The 15632-nt window shown below is 35.4% G+C and overlaps 1 protein-coding gene across 2 annotated transcripts; it reads right to left on the bottom strand.

The window, feature by feature from the left end:
* Positions 1–11585: 11585 nt before the first annotated feature.
* LOC115996585 (H/ACA ribonucleoprotein complex subunit 2-like protein) lies at positions 11586–15509 on the bottom strand. 2 transcript variants are annotated; one of them, XM_031235880.1, is made up of 5 exons: positions 15242–15509; positions 13500–13647; positions 13308–13377; positions 12409–12514; positions 11586–11847 (listed from the first exon to the last, which is right to left on the bottom strand). In XM_031235880.1, exons 2-5 carry the CDS (start codon positions 13633–13635, stop codon positions 11686–11688), a joined length of 474 nt encoding a protein of 157 aa, XP_031091740.1. In that variant the 5' UTR covers positions 13636–13647; positions 15242–15509; the 3' UTR covers positions 11586–11685. The 2 variants fall into 2 exon arrangements, with proteins under 2 accessions (XP_031091740.1, XP_031091739.1); XM_031235879.1 differs by having other exon boundaries at positions 13500–13651; positions 15242–15508.
* Positions 15510–15632: the final 123 nt, after the last annotated feature.

Below are 15632 nucleotides of genomic sequence, written 5' to 3'. Positions count from 1 at the left end.
AAGTCACTATCAAAATTTTGTGAATTTCTTATTAATATTTAGAATAACTAAAAAAAATCTTAATTGTTGGTTGGGAAAAGAGTTTCTAACTAAATTTAGAATGCCAAAAATCTTACATCACTAAATTAAGTTATCCAACAAATTAAAATTGGTCAAAAAATTTAGACATGATATTTTAGTTTAATTTACAATTTTCATTGCACTTATTATATATTTCCGCCTACTTTAAGTGGTCAGAAATGTTCTATCAACATTGAAAAATTAAATAAGAACATTCTTAATATTTGTCAACTTTTAATAAAACATTCAAAGATGAGGGACGAAATGAAACTCATACATATGGTCAAAGGTCAAAGAGAAAAGAATATTCAAAGCTCATACCATCCAAATTAAGATAGGCTGTCAAGTTTTTATGCAATTCTCTTGCTAACTTTATTCTAGATTATTGTAGTGGACAATTGGCATTTATACCATTGTTTCCTTTTCATAAAAACTTATCCATATCATCAACGATGAACACACTAACTATATTGATGATGACGAAATGTTTTTAACATTTACAAATTGTGTTTCTCCGTTTTCTAGCCGCCAATCACATTATGTCCCGAGTGACTCTCTTGTGAAACCGTGACAGATCGAATTTAGATGAAAATGTAATACTTATATTAAAAAATCTAATATTAATCAGAAATAAATTAAAATATAAAAATATTACGTACATTTTTTTTTCAAAAGTACCTACACTTTTCCTTATAAGTAATAAGTATTTTATTCCTGATTATACTAACCAATTGCTTCACTATTGACATTGTCGCCTGAAATTGTTGCATGTCCCCTGAAATTGTCGCGGGTGTCGGAAATTGTCACCGGAAATTTTAAAATTAGGTTAATTGCTCTTTTTTCGGTTTCAATGGTTTAATTGCTTTGTTTTTCCGAGTTCGGTGGTTTATTTGGAGGTTATTTGAGTTCGATGGTCTAATTGCTTGTTCCCAAATAGTATGATGACTTATTTGTAATTTATTCCTATAATATTATACTGAGTATGTTGTATTCTTGTTGAATAGAAAGAGAAGCTAGGATAATATGTATCAACACACTCATGAACGGAAAAAATAGAACTGGAGCATCTGTTTGTGCAAAAACTCAAATAAAAAAATTGTTGTAAATAATATTTCTAATATAACTTCTATTAAAATAATTACATGGAATATAATTATTTTAGTAAATGAAAATTCTTTATTTTATTTTGTAGGATACAATGATTAAACTAAGACGAACTCAATCTAATGCAACGGATGTAAAGTATAGTTGTGGTTGAAGGCCACCGAGAGTGTAAAGAAGGGAGGCTATTTATATGACTTTGGCTCAGATACTCAACACTAATTTTCGAAAGCTTCAAGCCAATCAAAATCTAAGTATGGAGCCATCTTCGAATGCAGCTTTGATGGCTAATATTCAACATATGAGGGAAGAAAATAAAATGTTTCAATAAGAGAACAAGTTGATTCGGGCGGTAATTGAAAAGATGGGTGCTATATTTGCACAACTCAGTGCAAATTCTGAGTGGTTAACTTCCTTAATTAAACTTGAACAACAACTCCACCTCAGCAAATGAAGAAGAAACGTAAGCCCCTTCCGATGAAGATTAGCTACTTTATGTTTTCATGACTTTTTTTAGTGTATCGTAATAGTGTATTGTTGAAATATGACACTATTTTTTGTTGTAAATGTTTAAATATATTTTCATTTTGAAATTAAGTAGTGTGTAGATTACTTTATTGATGACTTAGAGTTTATTGACAACAAGTAGAAATAAAATTATGACTATATCAAAATAATAAAAGCACTTTCTAGTTTTGGGTTTTCTTGTCAACTGTGGTCGCAATTTCCAACCAACAGTTGGAAGGAATTTAACATAATAAAAGACCGGAGATTTCCATCCAACGGTTGGTCGTACAGTTGGAAGGAAATTCACATATTATACTAGGAGAGTTTTCCGGCCAACTACAACAATTGGACGGAAAATACGAGAATATAAAATGGTGGATTTAGCCTCTGGATTTTCCATCCAACATTGAGTTGTTGGTCACTATTTCATACCAACATGTAGTGTTGGACAAAAATTCTGACAATGAATTTTCTACATTTTAATTTTGGCCGGTATGTTGGTTGGAAACCGTTTTACCGATCAAAAATACATGTTTACCGTCTAACTTCCGTTGGTCGGGTGAGATTTTCAACCGTAGAAAACAAATAAATAAAATGTAATTTCACTTTTTATTTAATAAAAAAGGTTAATTATTTGTTAATCCTATCTCTTCCAATCATATGTTCAACGTTTTATAATATATTACAATCAATTAATATGTTAATATTCACTAAAACTTACAATATGTAGCATATTATAATGTTTAATTTGTAAATAAACAAAATTGGATAAATACCCCATTATATAGTGTACTGAAATATACTTATCTAAAATAATTTTTACTTGAAATTGAGGTCTAAGACATATATAGAAGATACACTTCATGTCTTCAGGGCCAAATTTTAGGGTGTGCAAGATATGCGACTGCACAGGACTCCAAAGTTTTGAGCGTCCTTAGTCCAGTCATTACCTAATAGTTAGTATATGTATTTGTGATATATTGGCCCAAAATTAGATTTTTTGCATTTTTCTCTTTGCAATTTTTTTTCAATTCGCAGTTTATTTATACTTTGATAGGACCTCACTTATTTACCAGCATAGGCCACGCAAATAAAAAAAATCGGCGCTGCATGTGTTATACAGACTCTACAAAACCCTTATCAACAAGTTGCATTTCATATGCTCAACTCATACATATTAATCAAATTCATAAATTGAAAGAGTTATTCTATGGTAGTAGCAAAAGAGACTAGTGCTTTGCAATCCTTATACATATACCACTTTATAAGGAGGGGCAAATTATTAGCGTCCACACAGTGCTGTGTGGACCATAACAAAAAGTATATTTTTAATATGCTAAATATACATTATTTGTTTATTGAATGTACATTATACAATATAATGTACACAAATAATGTGCATCCCCTTAATACAATATACATTTTTAATATACTAATTAAAAATACATTATTTTTATATTGAATGTACATTATTTGATAATATAGTCCACACAGATGTATTGACCATTCGGTTTAACATTAGCGTTCGGTTCGGTTCGGTTTTAAATGGTTCAATTCTGGTGACTGGAATTAAATTCCAGTTGACTGGAAAATTTTTAGTTCGCAATTTAAGAACAAGAAACTAATGAAGAACTCAAATAGGGAGATATTATATATATCTCCAAATTCAAGAACCCTAAATCAAAATGGAAAAATTAATACTCCCTCCGTCCCTAATTGTTTGTCTCATTTACTTTTTGCACGGTTTTTAATGCAACATAGCAAATGATATTAACTTTCCAATTTTGCCCTTCAAAAGTAGGTGTAATTTGTACAAAGTACAATTGTACTTATCTCATTAATGGTCTAAAAAGTTGAAAAGTCAAAAGGGTAAATTGGGAAATGTAGAATGATAGTTATGTTCAATTTTAGAAAGAGAACATTATTTTGGGACAAACTAAAAAGGAAAGTAAGACAGGTAAAATGGGACGGAGGGAGTAAAATTTAAAAATCCTAGAACAAGAACAATTAAAAAAACTCCAAATGAAAAACTAAAATATCAAAATCATACCCTAAAGGCCTAAATTCAAGAACCTAATGCGTAAGTCAAGCTATAGGATAGTATAAATTAACTACAAAAAGACTAAGGAAAAGATTACCTCGGCCATCAATGTGTTTAGACTTTAGAGGCGGTGCCATGCGGCGTGAAGTGGTGAGGTCGGAGTCTTGGAGATCTGCATGTGACGCGCGTGAGGTCGGAGAGCTGTGTGCGTGAAGTGGTGAGGTCTCAGACACTCAGGTCCGACAATTGCGTGGGACACTACGACCGTGGATTGACTTAGGCCTTACTGCCTTAGGGTTTGTTATAATTAATTATTTAATATATAATATATATCTATATATATTTTTTTTAAAAACGATCGGTTTCTACACAATTGTGACCGAACGGTCTTTCGGTTCAGTTTGAGTAAACCGAACCGGTTTGCCCAGGCCTAGTTTATATTTTTATAAGGTATGTTACTAACAAGGTGTACTTGTTAATTAATGGAGTACTGACCAAAGAAACATGTGCGCTTACTAAAAAAAGAGTAAACTAACAAATAGTCAAAAGATGATTTCGATTATTATTACGGATATATCAGAGTATTATTTTTTGTTTTGAAAAACACAAATTAAAGCTAGATTCCAAATAGTAGGAAACTAACATTGGGGTTTCGAGGAAACAGGGTACTCTTTTGGTTTTCGTCGTAATCTACCAGCCAAATTTGAACTTTCCTTTCCACCCAATTCAACAAGCTAAGCTGTAGACACTAATATAAACTCCATTATATCTCTTCATTCCAAATATCAGATTATATATATTTCCATCATCGAGGAATAAAAAAGAAGCAATCTTGAATTCTTGATATGATGCAGAAAATGGCAGCTTCTTGGCTTAACTGGAACATGGAATCCTACCCAGACTACCAAGATTTCTTCCTTCTTCCCTTCCTGCTTCTCTACTTCCCCACGCTGCGTTTCATTCTCGACAGATCAATCTTCGAGGTATATTATATTACCCAGGCTCTGATACCACTTGTTAGTTCAAGCACTTATCATATTACGCCAAAAGCTATACCAGCTAGTAGCGAATCCGCAGCTTTATTTCCTTATACAGCCACAATTTCAAAAGGCGGTGTGTTAGGACTTGACCCTTCGGTCTTCGTCCAACAATCCCTTAGCATTTGCTGCTGGATTTGGCCTTTCATCGGCCTCTGTACAACATTTACAAACCGTCACAATTGCAAGGGACAAGGTGGGCCTTTTAAGCCTTCTTCTAACAATCTCCTTGTTAGTGTTAGATTTGGCCATTTACCCGCCTCTGCCTAACATTTACAAACTCTTCTATATATGATGTTGATGATAAGTGTACTGTTGCAGAAAATGGCAAGAAGGATGATATTAGGGGCAAAACATGGCAATATGGAAATCAAGAAAGGTCCAAAGAGGAAGAAGATTGACAAGTTCAAAGAATCCGCGTGGAAGTTCCTCCATTACTTTTCTTCAGAAGCCTTTGCACTTTATGTTTGCTATGATGAACCATGGCTCACCAACACAAAATACTTTTGGATGGGGCCCGGTGACCACCTTTGGCCAGATCACAAATACAAGTAAGCTAAGCTAAAACCTACCTTTCTCTCTCATCACTTTTATAAATTATGTTAACCTTTTGGCAACTAAAAGAAATGTTTAGGTTTATTTATGTCCCACCAAAATATCTTCTTCATTTCGATGGTTAGAAAAAATTATCATGTTTAAAGATGTATTTACAAGAACAATTGGCCTGGGGTAGTTGTTCATTATTTCAACCACTATCCAACTGGTCATTTGAACGAAATGTAGTGGACTACTAAGATTTGGTGGGATGTGTGCAATTAGAGCAGTCCAATTTCACTACCGTACCACCACTCTAGTCAGTGGCGGAGCCACAATGGGAGCAGTGGTAGCAACTGCCCCCACTCACCCTACCCTCACCCTATATATAGTCCTTATATATATATACATTTTTAGATATAAGTATATGAAAACATATATAAATAAATAATTGACTAGTTAGCTAAGTTGGTTGGCGTTATGTTTCATATATTGTCATTTTTTTTAATACTACTGACTCTGTTATAATGCAGTATTTGTTCATTACTATTTACTACTTTCTCAACCTATTGAAGCACAAAGAGTCAATATTGTCTCCACTAAGGCTCGAACCCAGAACCTCTCATATAAGGGAGCAACTTGGTGCTACCTCTTTTATATTTCGCCTTCTGAGATATTTTTCTGGCTCCACCACTGACTCTAGCGTACATTAACCTATGTCTCTTCTCAGTTAGTTAACTCATTCTTTTTATTAACAAAATAATGTATGTTAAGCAAAAATAGTTAACTAAATTTAGGTGCAACATATATGATTTGAGGGGTAAAAGCAAATATAATTTGCATATATATGTGGTTAAAGGTTGATTGCGGTAAATTTGAATGTAATAAGTGTGTGCATAATATTGGTGATGATCAGGCCAAAGATGAAGGGATATTATATGTATGCTGGAGGGTTCTATATTTACTCCATTTTTGCATTGGTGTTTTGGGAAACAAGACGTTCTGATTTCGCAGCACAAATGGCTCATCACATAACATCAGTCTTCCTCATTCTCTCTTCTTATATTTTGAGGTATGTATATATAGTAGCTACAATTGTAATTTTAGTTTCTAAGTTATTGTTGAATAGTGATTTTTCATCTATATTTCTCTTGTGTGCATATATATATATATATTGTTAAACCACGAGGTGTCCTGAGCATGTCATAATTGTAGGAGAGGAGTTCAAACTCCCGACCTCTCTTAAGGGATGAGAGTGCATAGCCACTCACGCCAACCAAATTGATTTTTATGTGTCCATACAAATTTCCTTTAAATTTCAAGAAATTGCATAAGAGTTAGGACAAAAAATGCAACCTTGCTCAAAACTTAAAAACTAGAAAAGTATGAAGAGTAATATGCATATATTCCCATTCTTTATGTCATTTTTGCTCCTTGCTTACATAAAATACTCTGACTCATCTAAAAATAATGTGAACCACAGTTTTTATTATTTCGATCTTTATTTTTTTATCAATAAAATCATGATACATAGTTAGAATTTTACTCACCGGAGTGTGTGTATCCTTCTTCGAGTAAGAATGTGGGCTCAAAAGGCAACGGTCCTATTTGGTAAATGGTTGTTAGCTGATTGGGTTGGCTGTTTGGGTTAGAAGTATGATTTGTTGATAACATTGGCCGATTGTAGAAAGTTGTTTGATAAATTAGCTGTTAGCTAATAGCTGTTTGGTATAATTTCTCTTCTCAAAAAGCTAATTGAAAATGCTGCTTTGAGTAGCCTTTTGAATTTTAGCATTTTGAAGTTACAAAAAGCTTGTTATTTACCAACTAATAGTGGTCAAATAAGCCAAAATTGACTGATAGGCTGATTATTTACCAAACAGGGCCAACATCTTTTAACATTTGAGAACCATAAGTGCACACAACACAACTATGAAAGAAAATCACTATTCAGATGTTATACATAAAAATACCATTCTCCTTATTTGATCTAGAATATATATATATATATATATATATATATATATATATATATATATATATCATGTGAATGCAATTTTAGACTTATAATCAGACTGAAAAGGAATTAATGTTCTTACTGGAGCAGCAACATACTTACTGGAGACAAAGGGCCAAAGAACATTGGTTTAAGGGGGGAGATAACAATACAAAATATTTCCATAACTCTGCGAAAAGTAGGAAACGGAGGAATAAGGTGGAGAGATTACAGTCTGAGAACGGAAATTGGGTGGACGATCCTGATGAGATGGGAAAGGTGATGACAGATTATTTTGATAATTTGTTTACATCCGAACAAGGAGATATGGAGGAGGTTATTGAGTGCATTAACACAAAAGTTAAACCTGAGGATAATATCAGACTTCTTCGTCCAGTTAGTATGGAAGAGGTCCGTGTGGCTGTCTTCCAAATGCACCCGGATAAATCACCTGGTCCAGATGGGCTTAACCCGGGGTTCTTTCAACATTTTTGGGATATAGTCGGAGGAGATGTAACGGTGTTCTGTAGACGGTTCATGGAAACTGCCAAGCTCCCGGTTAAGGCTAATAATTCATTTATTGTCTTGGTCCCGAAGAAAGCTAAACCGGAAGCCATGAAGGACCTTCGACCTATTGCGCTGTGCAACGTCCTGTACAAAATTGCGGCAAAAGTGTGCGCAAATCGTATGAAACCGATGCTTGAGGGCCTTATATCTAACGCTCAGAGTGCATTTGTGCCAGGGAGATTAATAACTGATAATATTATGCTAGCCTATGAGGCTCACCATTTCTTGAAACGAAAGACACAAGGAAAAGAGGGTATTGCAGCTTTAAAAGTGGACATGAGCAAAGCATACGACAGAGTGGAGTGGAGTTTCCTAGCAGCAGTGTTAGCGAAATTGGGCTTCAGTAAGCGGTGGTGTGACATTCTACTTGAAACAGTGAGGTCCGTGCAATATCACATCCTGCATGAAAATCGTCAAATAGGGCCAATTGTACCAGGGAGAGGGCTTCGACAAGGGGATCCCCTATCCCCGTATTTATTTCTATTTGTGACTGAAGGTCTAAGTGCGCTCATTGATAGACAAATAAATATTGGCATGTTGCATGGTGTGCGTGTAGCGCGGGGAGCTCCACAGATATCACACCTCCTATTTGCAGACGACAGCTTTTTGTTCCTGAAAGCTAATCTGAATGAAAGCATGCGCATGAGGTGGGTGTTAGACACTTATTCTGCGGCCTCTGGACAGAAAATTAACTATGAGAAATCTCTTATCTGCTTCAGCTCTAATGTGGTGCAACAGTCAAAAGACGAGGTGGTCGGCTCGCTGGGAGTTTGCGAAGGAGATACATCTGGAAAATACCTGGGCCTCCCTTCTTTAGTGGGTCGAAAGAAGAAGGCAATTCTAGCTTTTATAAAAGATAGAATCCTATCTAGAATTCGTACTTGGAATGCAAAATTCCTATCCCGTGCAGGAAGAGAGATTCTGTTAAAAAATGTGATTCAAGCGATGCCATCATATGCAATGATGGTATTCTTGTTACCAGTCGGCCTGTGCAAGGAAATAGAGGCTATTATGAATGAATATTGGTGGACCGGAACAACAGGCAATGGAAAGGGCATTAAATGGAAAACTTGGGGTGCTCTGTGTACTCCAAAAACACAAGGAGGAATGGGATTCAGATGCCTTAGAGAGATGAACCTAGCTTTACTCGCGAAACAAGCCTGGAGACTCCTTACGATGCCAGAATCATTAGTAACTCGTGTGTACAAAGCCCGCTACTTCCCAAAAACTTCCTACTTTGAAGCACAAACTGGTAGTAATCCTTCATTTATATGGAGGGGCATGATTGAGGTACAAAATGTGTTGAAGAAGGGCTGTCGGAAGCGAGTGGGAGATGGCCGAAACACCATTATTGGAACCGACCCTTGGTTAAAGAACGACCATGAACCTTATGTTAGCACTGAGCTGCATGAATCTATTTTCGCTGCCCCGGTTTCCTCTTTGATGAATATGCAGGGTACAGGATGGGATGTGGACTGTGTGAGAGATATTTTTGATGTAAACGATGCTGCTAATATACTCAGCATCCCTATCAGTTCTCGCAAGCCACCAGATGCATGGGTATGGCATTGGAGTCAGAAAGGAGATTATACTGTGAAATCATGCTACAGATTGTTGGCGGCTGAAGCTGACGATTTGCGCCCATGGACGAAAATATGGAAACTGCAAGTGCCACCCAGAGTGAAGATATTTTGCTGGCAAATGGCATGTTCTTTTCTCCCCACACGAGATGCTCTGAATATAAAGCAAATACCATGCTTCTTAATGTGCCATATGTGTGAACGGGTTGTGGAATCTGCTTACCACTTGTTTGTAGAATGTCATATTGTAAAGCAAATATGGAATAAACTATTGGGAGGACTGCCAGGTATGTCACAAAACCATGACAGGGTAGCACACTGGTTGTTTGATTGCATAGGATGTTTAAGTGAGGAGAAGCTATGCAAATTGATCATGATATGCCATGGGCTTTGGAGCAGCAGGAATGAACGTGTTTGGAAGGGCACCCTTTTTGTTATGGAGACTGTAATTCATAAAGCTCTTTCCCTATGGGCTAACTGGAAGAATGCAAACATTGTGGAAAATAAACCAGGGCCCTTAGATGATAATATGCAGTGGAGAAAACCTGAACCTGGACGCATGAAGATTAATACAGATGCTGCTTTTAACTACGCAAACAACACCATGGGGTTGGGTATGGTCCTACGAGATGAAGAGGGGCGGTTCCTTGCTGCAAAAGGCATGAACATGCAAGGCACCTTCACGGTGAATGAGGCGGAGGCAGTGGGTATAAGAGAAGCTTTAAACTGGTTGAAGGAGATGGGTGTGGAAGAAGTTGATATTGAGACAGATTCCCAGACTGTCTACCATGCCATTCATGAGGACCTTTTTCATTCTGCTTTAGGTCTTTTAGTTGGTGATATTAAACAGTCTGCTTCGTTGTTTAATGATGTAGCTTTCCTTTTTGTTAAGCGATCTGCGAACTGTGCTGCCCACTCTGTTGCTAGGGAAGCCGCTTCTATGTCAGATTGCAGGGAGTGGGTTGATATCCCTCCCCCTTTTCTTGTTAAGATTCTGTCTGATGATTTAATGCATTAAGTTTTTTCTCTCAAAAAAAAAAAAAAAAAAAAAAAAAAAAAAAACATAATTAAAATAAAAATAAAAATAATTTCTGGTTTTGTGCAGGTTTGGGAGGGTTGGTTCAATGGTTCTACTACTCCATGAAGGGTGTGATGTGTTTATGGAATTTGCAAAGATGTCCAGATACAGCGGCTTTTATGGCTTGTCCGACTTTTCTTTTCTTGGTTTTGTGCTATCATGGATCATTGGCCGTCTAATCCTTTTTCCCTTCTGGGTCCTCAAGAGCACAAGGTCTATACATTTCTCAGCTCCCATGCTTCACTTAATTACTGAGTAATATTTATGATAATTGAGATGAAGCACATGCTTCAATTTACCGGTCATATTAAATTTATTTTTTTAAAAAAAAACTATTTATGAAAAAAAAAAAAAAAAAAACAATGTTCAATGTTTTCTTAAGGAAGTCTTCCGTTAATGTTTTTTCTTTTCATTAACAATTAAGACTTTAAAACATTACAGCTACGATGTAGTTTTCATCTTGGGCAAGGATAAGCACGGCAGAGCTGAAGTTTTATACTACTTTATGTTCAATGCTCTGCTGTTTGGCCTCATGCTTCTTCACATATACTGGACGAAGATGATCCTCCGAATGCTCATTGGAAAAATCCGGCATGGCCAGATCAGCGACGACGTTCGATCCGGTAAGAATATCTTGTTGCGCGGTTAAATATACGGTTTCCAACCAGCTTGGTTGGCGTTAGTGGTCCTTGTTCGGTGCACTTCATCCTTTAATTGCATAGGTTCAGTGCAAACAGTTAGGGCACTTTACCCTTTAAAGCACCTCGTGATCCAACAAAAAACACACTAGTTAAAACACTTCGTGGTCTAACAAGAACTGTTAGTTTCCTCAATTTTATCATCATATCTACTTGACATATTGTCTGGTTGCAGATTCAGAAAGCGATGATGATCACGATGACTGACGATCAACAATGGCCTGGGATTGAAGAGAGGCAGTGTTGTAAAAAGATTTGAATTATATTTTGTTCTGTCAATGTTTAACATTCATCTGTAAATAAACATATAAAGATTACTTTGAAATGAGTCCATAAAGCTCTTCACTTGGCATGGTGGACTGAGGGAAAAATGTCAAGATAAACAGTTCCCAGCAAGCAAACCAGATTAAAAAGATGATAATTTAGCAATCACTAACAAATGAAGCAGAGTACATTTCTAAGTACAAACTTCAAAACCATAAAATTTCAAAACATAGATGATGTTAGCTCACGAACTTCGGCCACAGCCTGATCATAATCTCCTTTCAATTTTTCTTGATCCTCCGGGCTGAGTTCTCCTTTAGCAGGCTTTGTTAACACCAATACACAGCATGTTGGCCTTTTTGTAGCTCCAGCATTTGCAAGATCCTGAAACAAATTTTTTGGCAATTTAGTATATGATATCTTCATAAATAACAACAGAAACCAGAGTTCCCTATTTGTTATTGATATGAACTAGAGTGATGTGTGCAAGTTGCAAGAACAAAAGCCTCATCAAAAGCCAGTGTTGTAAAAATCAGCCTAGCCAGCCGCCTAGGCACCTGACTCAGCCAAGTCAATCGAGGAACTTGTTAGCGCATCTTATATCATAAATCATGACAGCTAGGAGGAGGCCATAAGGTCCCTGCTGAATCAATCCAAAATGCCTTAGGAAATTTCCTGTTAAAAGTTAACCTCCACGTGATATGTTCAATTTTTTGAAATGCTACAACACTCTTCAAAAACCATAATTCAGGTAATCACACAAATAGTGCTCCTAGTTAAACAATTTTACAAGTTCTCAAATCGTCTCTAGTACTACCATCAAATGCTCATATATACACTAAAACTGGAAGCATTGAAGTTAATGGCATGCATTGGCCAATAAAGGAACCAAAGACAATCACAATTGAAAGAGTATTAGATAAAGATGGGGTAAATCAGGCTTACTTCTTTTGATGCAACATAAACATATGGTATATCAGATTCTTCACATAGGATAGGAACATGGGTGATCACATCAATTGGAGATATGTTCCCCGCAATCACACAAAACCTGCAATCACAACGTTATAAAATTTAAAATTTCAGTTTACAATATAAATAGCAGAACCCAGGATGTAGACTTTAATTGCAAGCTATTTAACTCTGCATAATATGCATACATGCTTTACTAATCACAAGCCAGAGAAAGTGTAAACTACCCCACTGAAATCCAGTTTTGTTTATCTTATATTCTTATTCATTAAACAGATCCACAAGATAAATGGATTTGGTTCCAATAATACTCGTAGCAAAAGCAATAGCTTAAGATTAAATTCACATACCTAATTGTTGTTGCAATAAGTTTCATACTCTGCCATACAAGGAAAAGATACTGTTTAACCATTTTTGTTTTTACATTGTATCTATATGATTCCTAAATAACTTTAGCTCTATACAAATTTATATTACATTAGATCCCTTTGTTCATTATGTCCACATGGGATAAACTGGACATCCATAAATATCCTTTCAAAGTTTCTCAAATTAGACTCATAAGAAATAACAGTGTCTAAAACATACACTCTAACATTACTTACATTAGCAATGGTTGGTTAACTGAAGTGAACTTTTACTAGTTCATATGGAAATAAGCACAGCAAAAAAATAAATAAATAAATAAATAAATAAAATAAAATAAAAAAAACACACACACACACACAGAAAAAATAACCCATTTTTAACCATGAAAATTAGAATTGTAACAAACACAAAAATCAAATAAATAAATAAGTATATAAATCATTCGTCAGCACAATCAAATTAAAATGAAGGTAAATCAAGGAAAGGAATGAGCTTGAGCTAACCCTTTGTGGCCACGACGAATGCTTTTGACCACCTCCTTCACACCTCTCTTCAAGCACTTGAGCTCCGCAGCTAATATCCAACGTCGGAAAAGAAAAGAGAAAAAAATTAAAATTGTGCCCCAAAAAAAAGAGTAAATTTGCATATACAGAGTCGGACTATGCATAAAGATGAATAGAGATAGACGGTCACACCTCGTCGGACGAGTTTGAAAGTGCGCTTGCTGAGCTTTTTACCGGCTAATGGTTTTGCAATAGGGGCGAGGGCCAAGACCTTCTTCTTCTCCCTCTCCTTCTGCGCACTTTTCTCTATTTCGCTGTCGCTTCCCATCTCTCTCTCTCTCTGTCTGTGGCAACGGAGCTAGGGTTTATGCGCGGCCAAGAGGTTCGACTTATAGGGTTTAAGCCTTTAATGTGGGTCGAAGATGGACCAAAATTGGGCCAATGTTTGGAAATCGGGTGAAAGGGCTTTATTGGCCTGTTAAGTTATTCTCAGTCCAAACTATATTCGAACAGTTGTTATGCCATGTACCCGGGTCTAAAAAAGTGTCGTTTTGCTTCAAAACAACACCTTTTGAATTTTTTTTTAAAAAAAATTGCTTCCTTTTTTCCAGTTTGTCTTCAAAATTTGTTCCTCTATATTCATAATTTTTTAACTCTATATTCACAATTTTTGAACTCTATATTCACAATTTTTGAACTCTATATTCACAATTACAGTACTCTATACTCACAATTATAAAACTTTATATTCACAATTACAGAAATTCTTGCAATTCTTGCAACATCGACTACAGGTACAGAATATGTTAACTGCAGACACATAACACACATAACATGTTTACCAACTTCTTATGTGTTTGCAATTAAATTATTTTGTACCTGCAGTTAACAATTTATGTGCATGTAATTATCATGTTATGTGTCTGTAATTACCATATTATGTGCAATCAATTTGTTTACAAGTACATAAATTATTAGCTTCAGGTTCACAATGCAATATGATTATATGAACCATTGAAGGTTTACAAGTACAGAAATTTCATATTAACTGTAGACACTAATTTTTGGATCAAGATTCAACAATCGTTATATTATGGATCATGGTCCATAGTGCAATATGGACCTGGTTCAATACACAGAATTCATGTTCATAATGCAAATAGTTAATGTTCATAATACACATACACATAAACAATATATAATGAAAACGAATTATGTGCATTATAAATATGAATTTGGGAATTATGTAATTGGGGACACATAAGCATTTTAGTATTATTTTGATCAAATAAGCATTTTAACTTACCATAGTAAAAGCCTTACTTAGCAAGAACTGAAAAGCTAGTTTTCTTTTCCACCTCAAAATCAACCTTATATACTCTAAATTAAAATAAATTAAAGGCCTTACTTAACAGGAACTGAAAAGCTAGTTTTCTTTTCCACCTCAAAATAACTCATATATACACTAAATTCACACAACAAATCTATTATCTATAGAGCTATACTACAGATAATTAATTTTATCTTTGAAAACAGTATAAAGTTACCAATTTCTATAATTCTTTCACTCCAAAGCCAACCAACAAGAACAAGAAACAAATTCTTTCACTCCAAAGCCAAACAAATTCTATAATTCTTTCACTCCAAAACAGTCTAAAGTCTTACAAATTTGACTGCACATTAAAATTTGAATGCTTAAAAGGGCAACTTTAGAAAGCTTATCAATATGAGATAGTTTATTGCAATCAATTTATTAACAGTATAAAAATTTAACTACTTAAATTAAACACTTATATTAACAATATAAAAATTTACATATTATTGATTTATTAACAGTATAAATATTTACATAATTAAACACTTCATAGTTAATAACATATTAACAGTATAAAAATTTAAAAAAAAAAATTAAAAATAAGATATTACATTATTACCTTACTGAGGAGTGACTGGCTGAGGGGCGACCAGGCTTCCAGCGAGACCGAGGTTAGGTGACTAGGTGAGAGGAGTGAGGGCGTCGGCCGCAGTCCGCAGAGTGTGAGGGAGACAGGGAGAGGAGCTAGGGCGTTGGCGTCCGAGGACGGAGAAACAAAAACCAAGAGCCGAGAGGCGAGAACAGCGAAGTGATTAGCGAGGGCAGACTGTGGAGTGGAGAAGCGTAGAACTTAGAAGGCGAGAAGATGAGCAGATCTGATTTAGGGTTAGAGACTTCAGCTATTTTGTATTAGGCTATTGGGCTTACATTAATTCATTTCTTTTGGGCTACACATGAATTCAAGCACTTGGGCACTTGGCACTATGAGTGGGCTTATATATATATATATA

This window comes from Ipomoea triloba, chromosome 11 (genome assembly GCF_003576645.1).
Source record: "Ipomoea triloba cultivar NCNSP0323 chromosome 11, ASM357664v1".
NCBI classification, from domain to species: domain Eukaryota; kingdom Viridiplantae; phylum Streptophyta; class Magnoliopsida; order Solanales; family Convolvulaceae; genus Ipomoea; species Ipomoea triloba.
The sequence above is the reverse complement of the archived record's forward strand: the minus strand, read 5'-3'. Positions and strand labels throughout refer to the sequence as shown.

Bases quoted from the DNA above. Each gene is read 5' to 3' on its own strand.
- LOC115996585 (XM_031235880.1), bottom strand. From the start codon at position 13,635: ATGGGAAGCGACAGCGAAATAGAGAAAAGTGCGCAGAAGGAGAGGGAG. The intron at 12,515-13,307 runs GTTAGCTCAAGC...TTGTGATTGCAG, and splicing joins ATTCGTCGTGGCCACAAAGG to GTTTTGTGTGATTGCGGGGA. The intron at 11,848-12,408 runs GTAAGCCTGATT...AATTTGTTTCAG, and splicing joins TTTATGTTGCATCAAAAGAA to GATCTTGCAAATGCTGGAGC.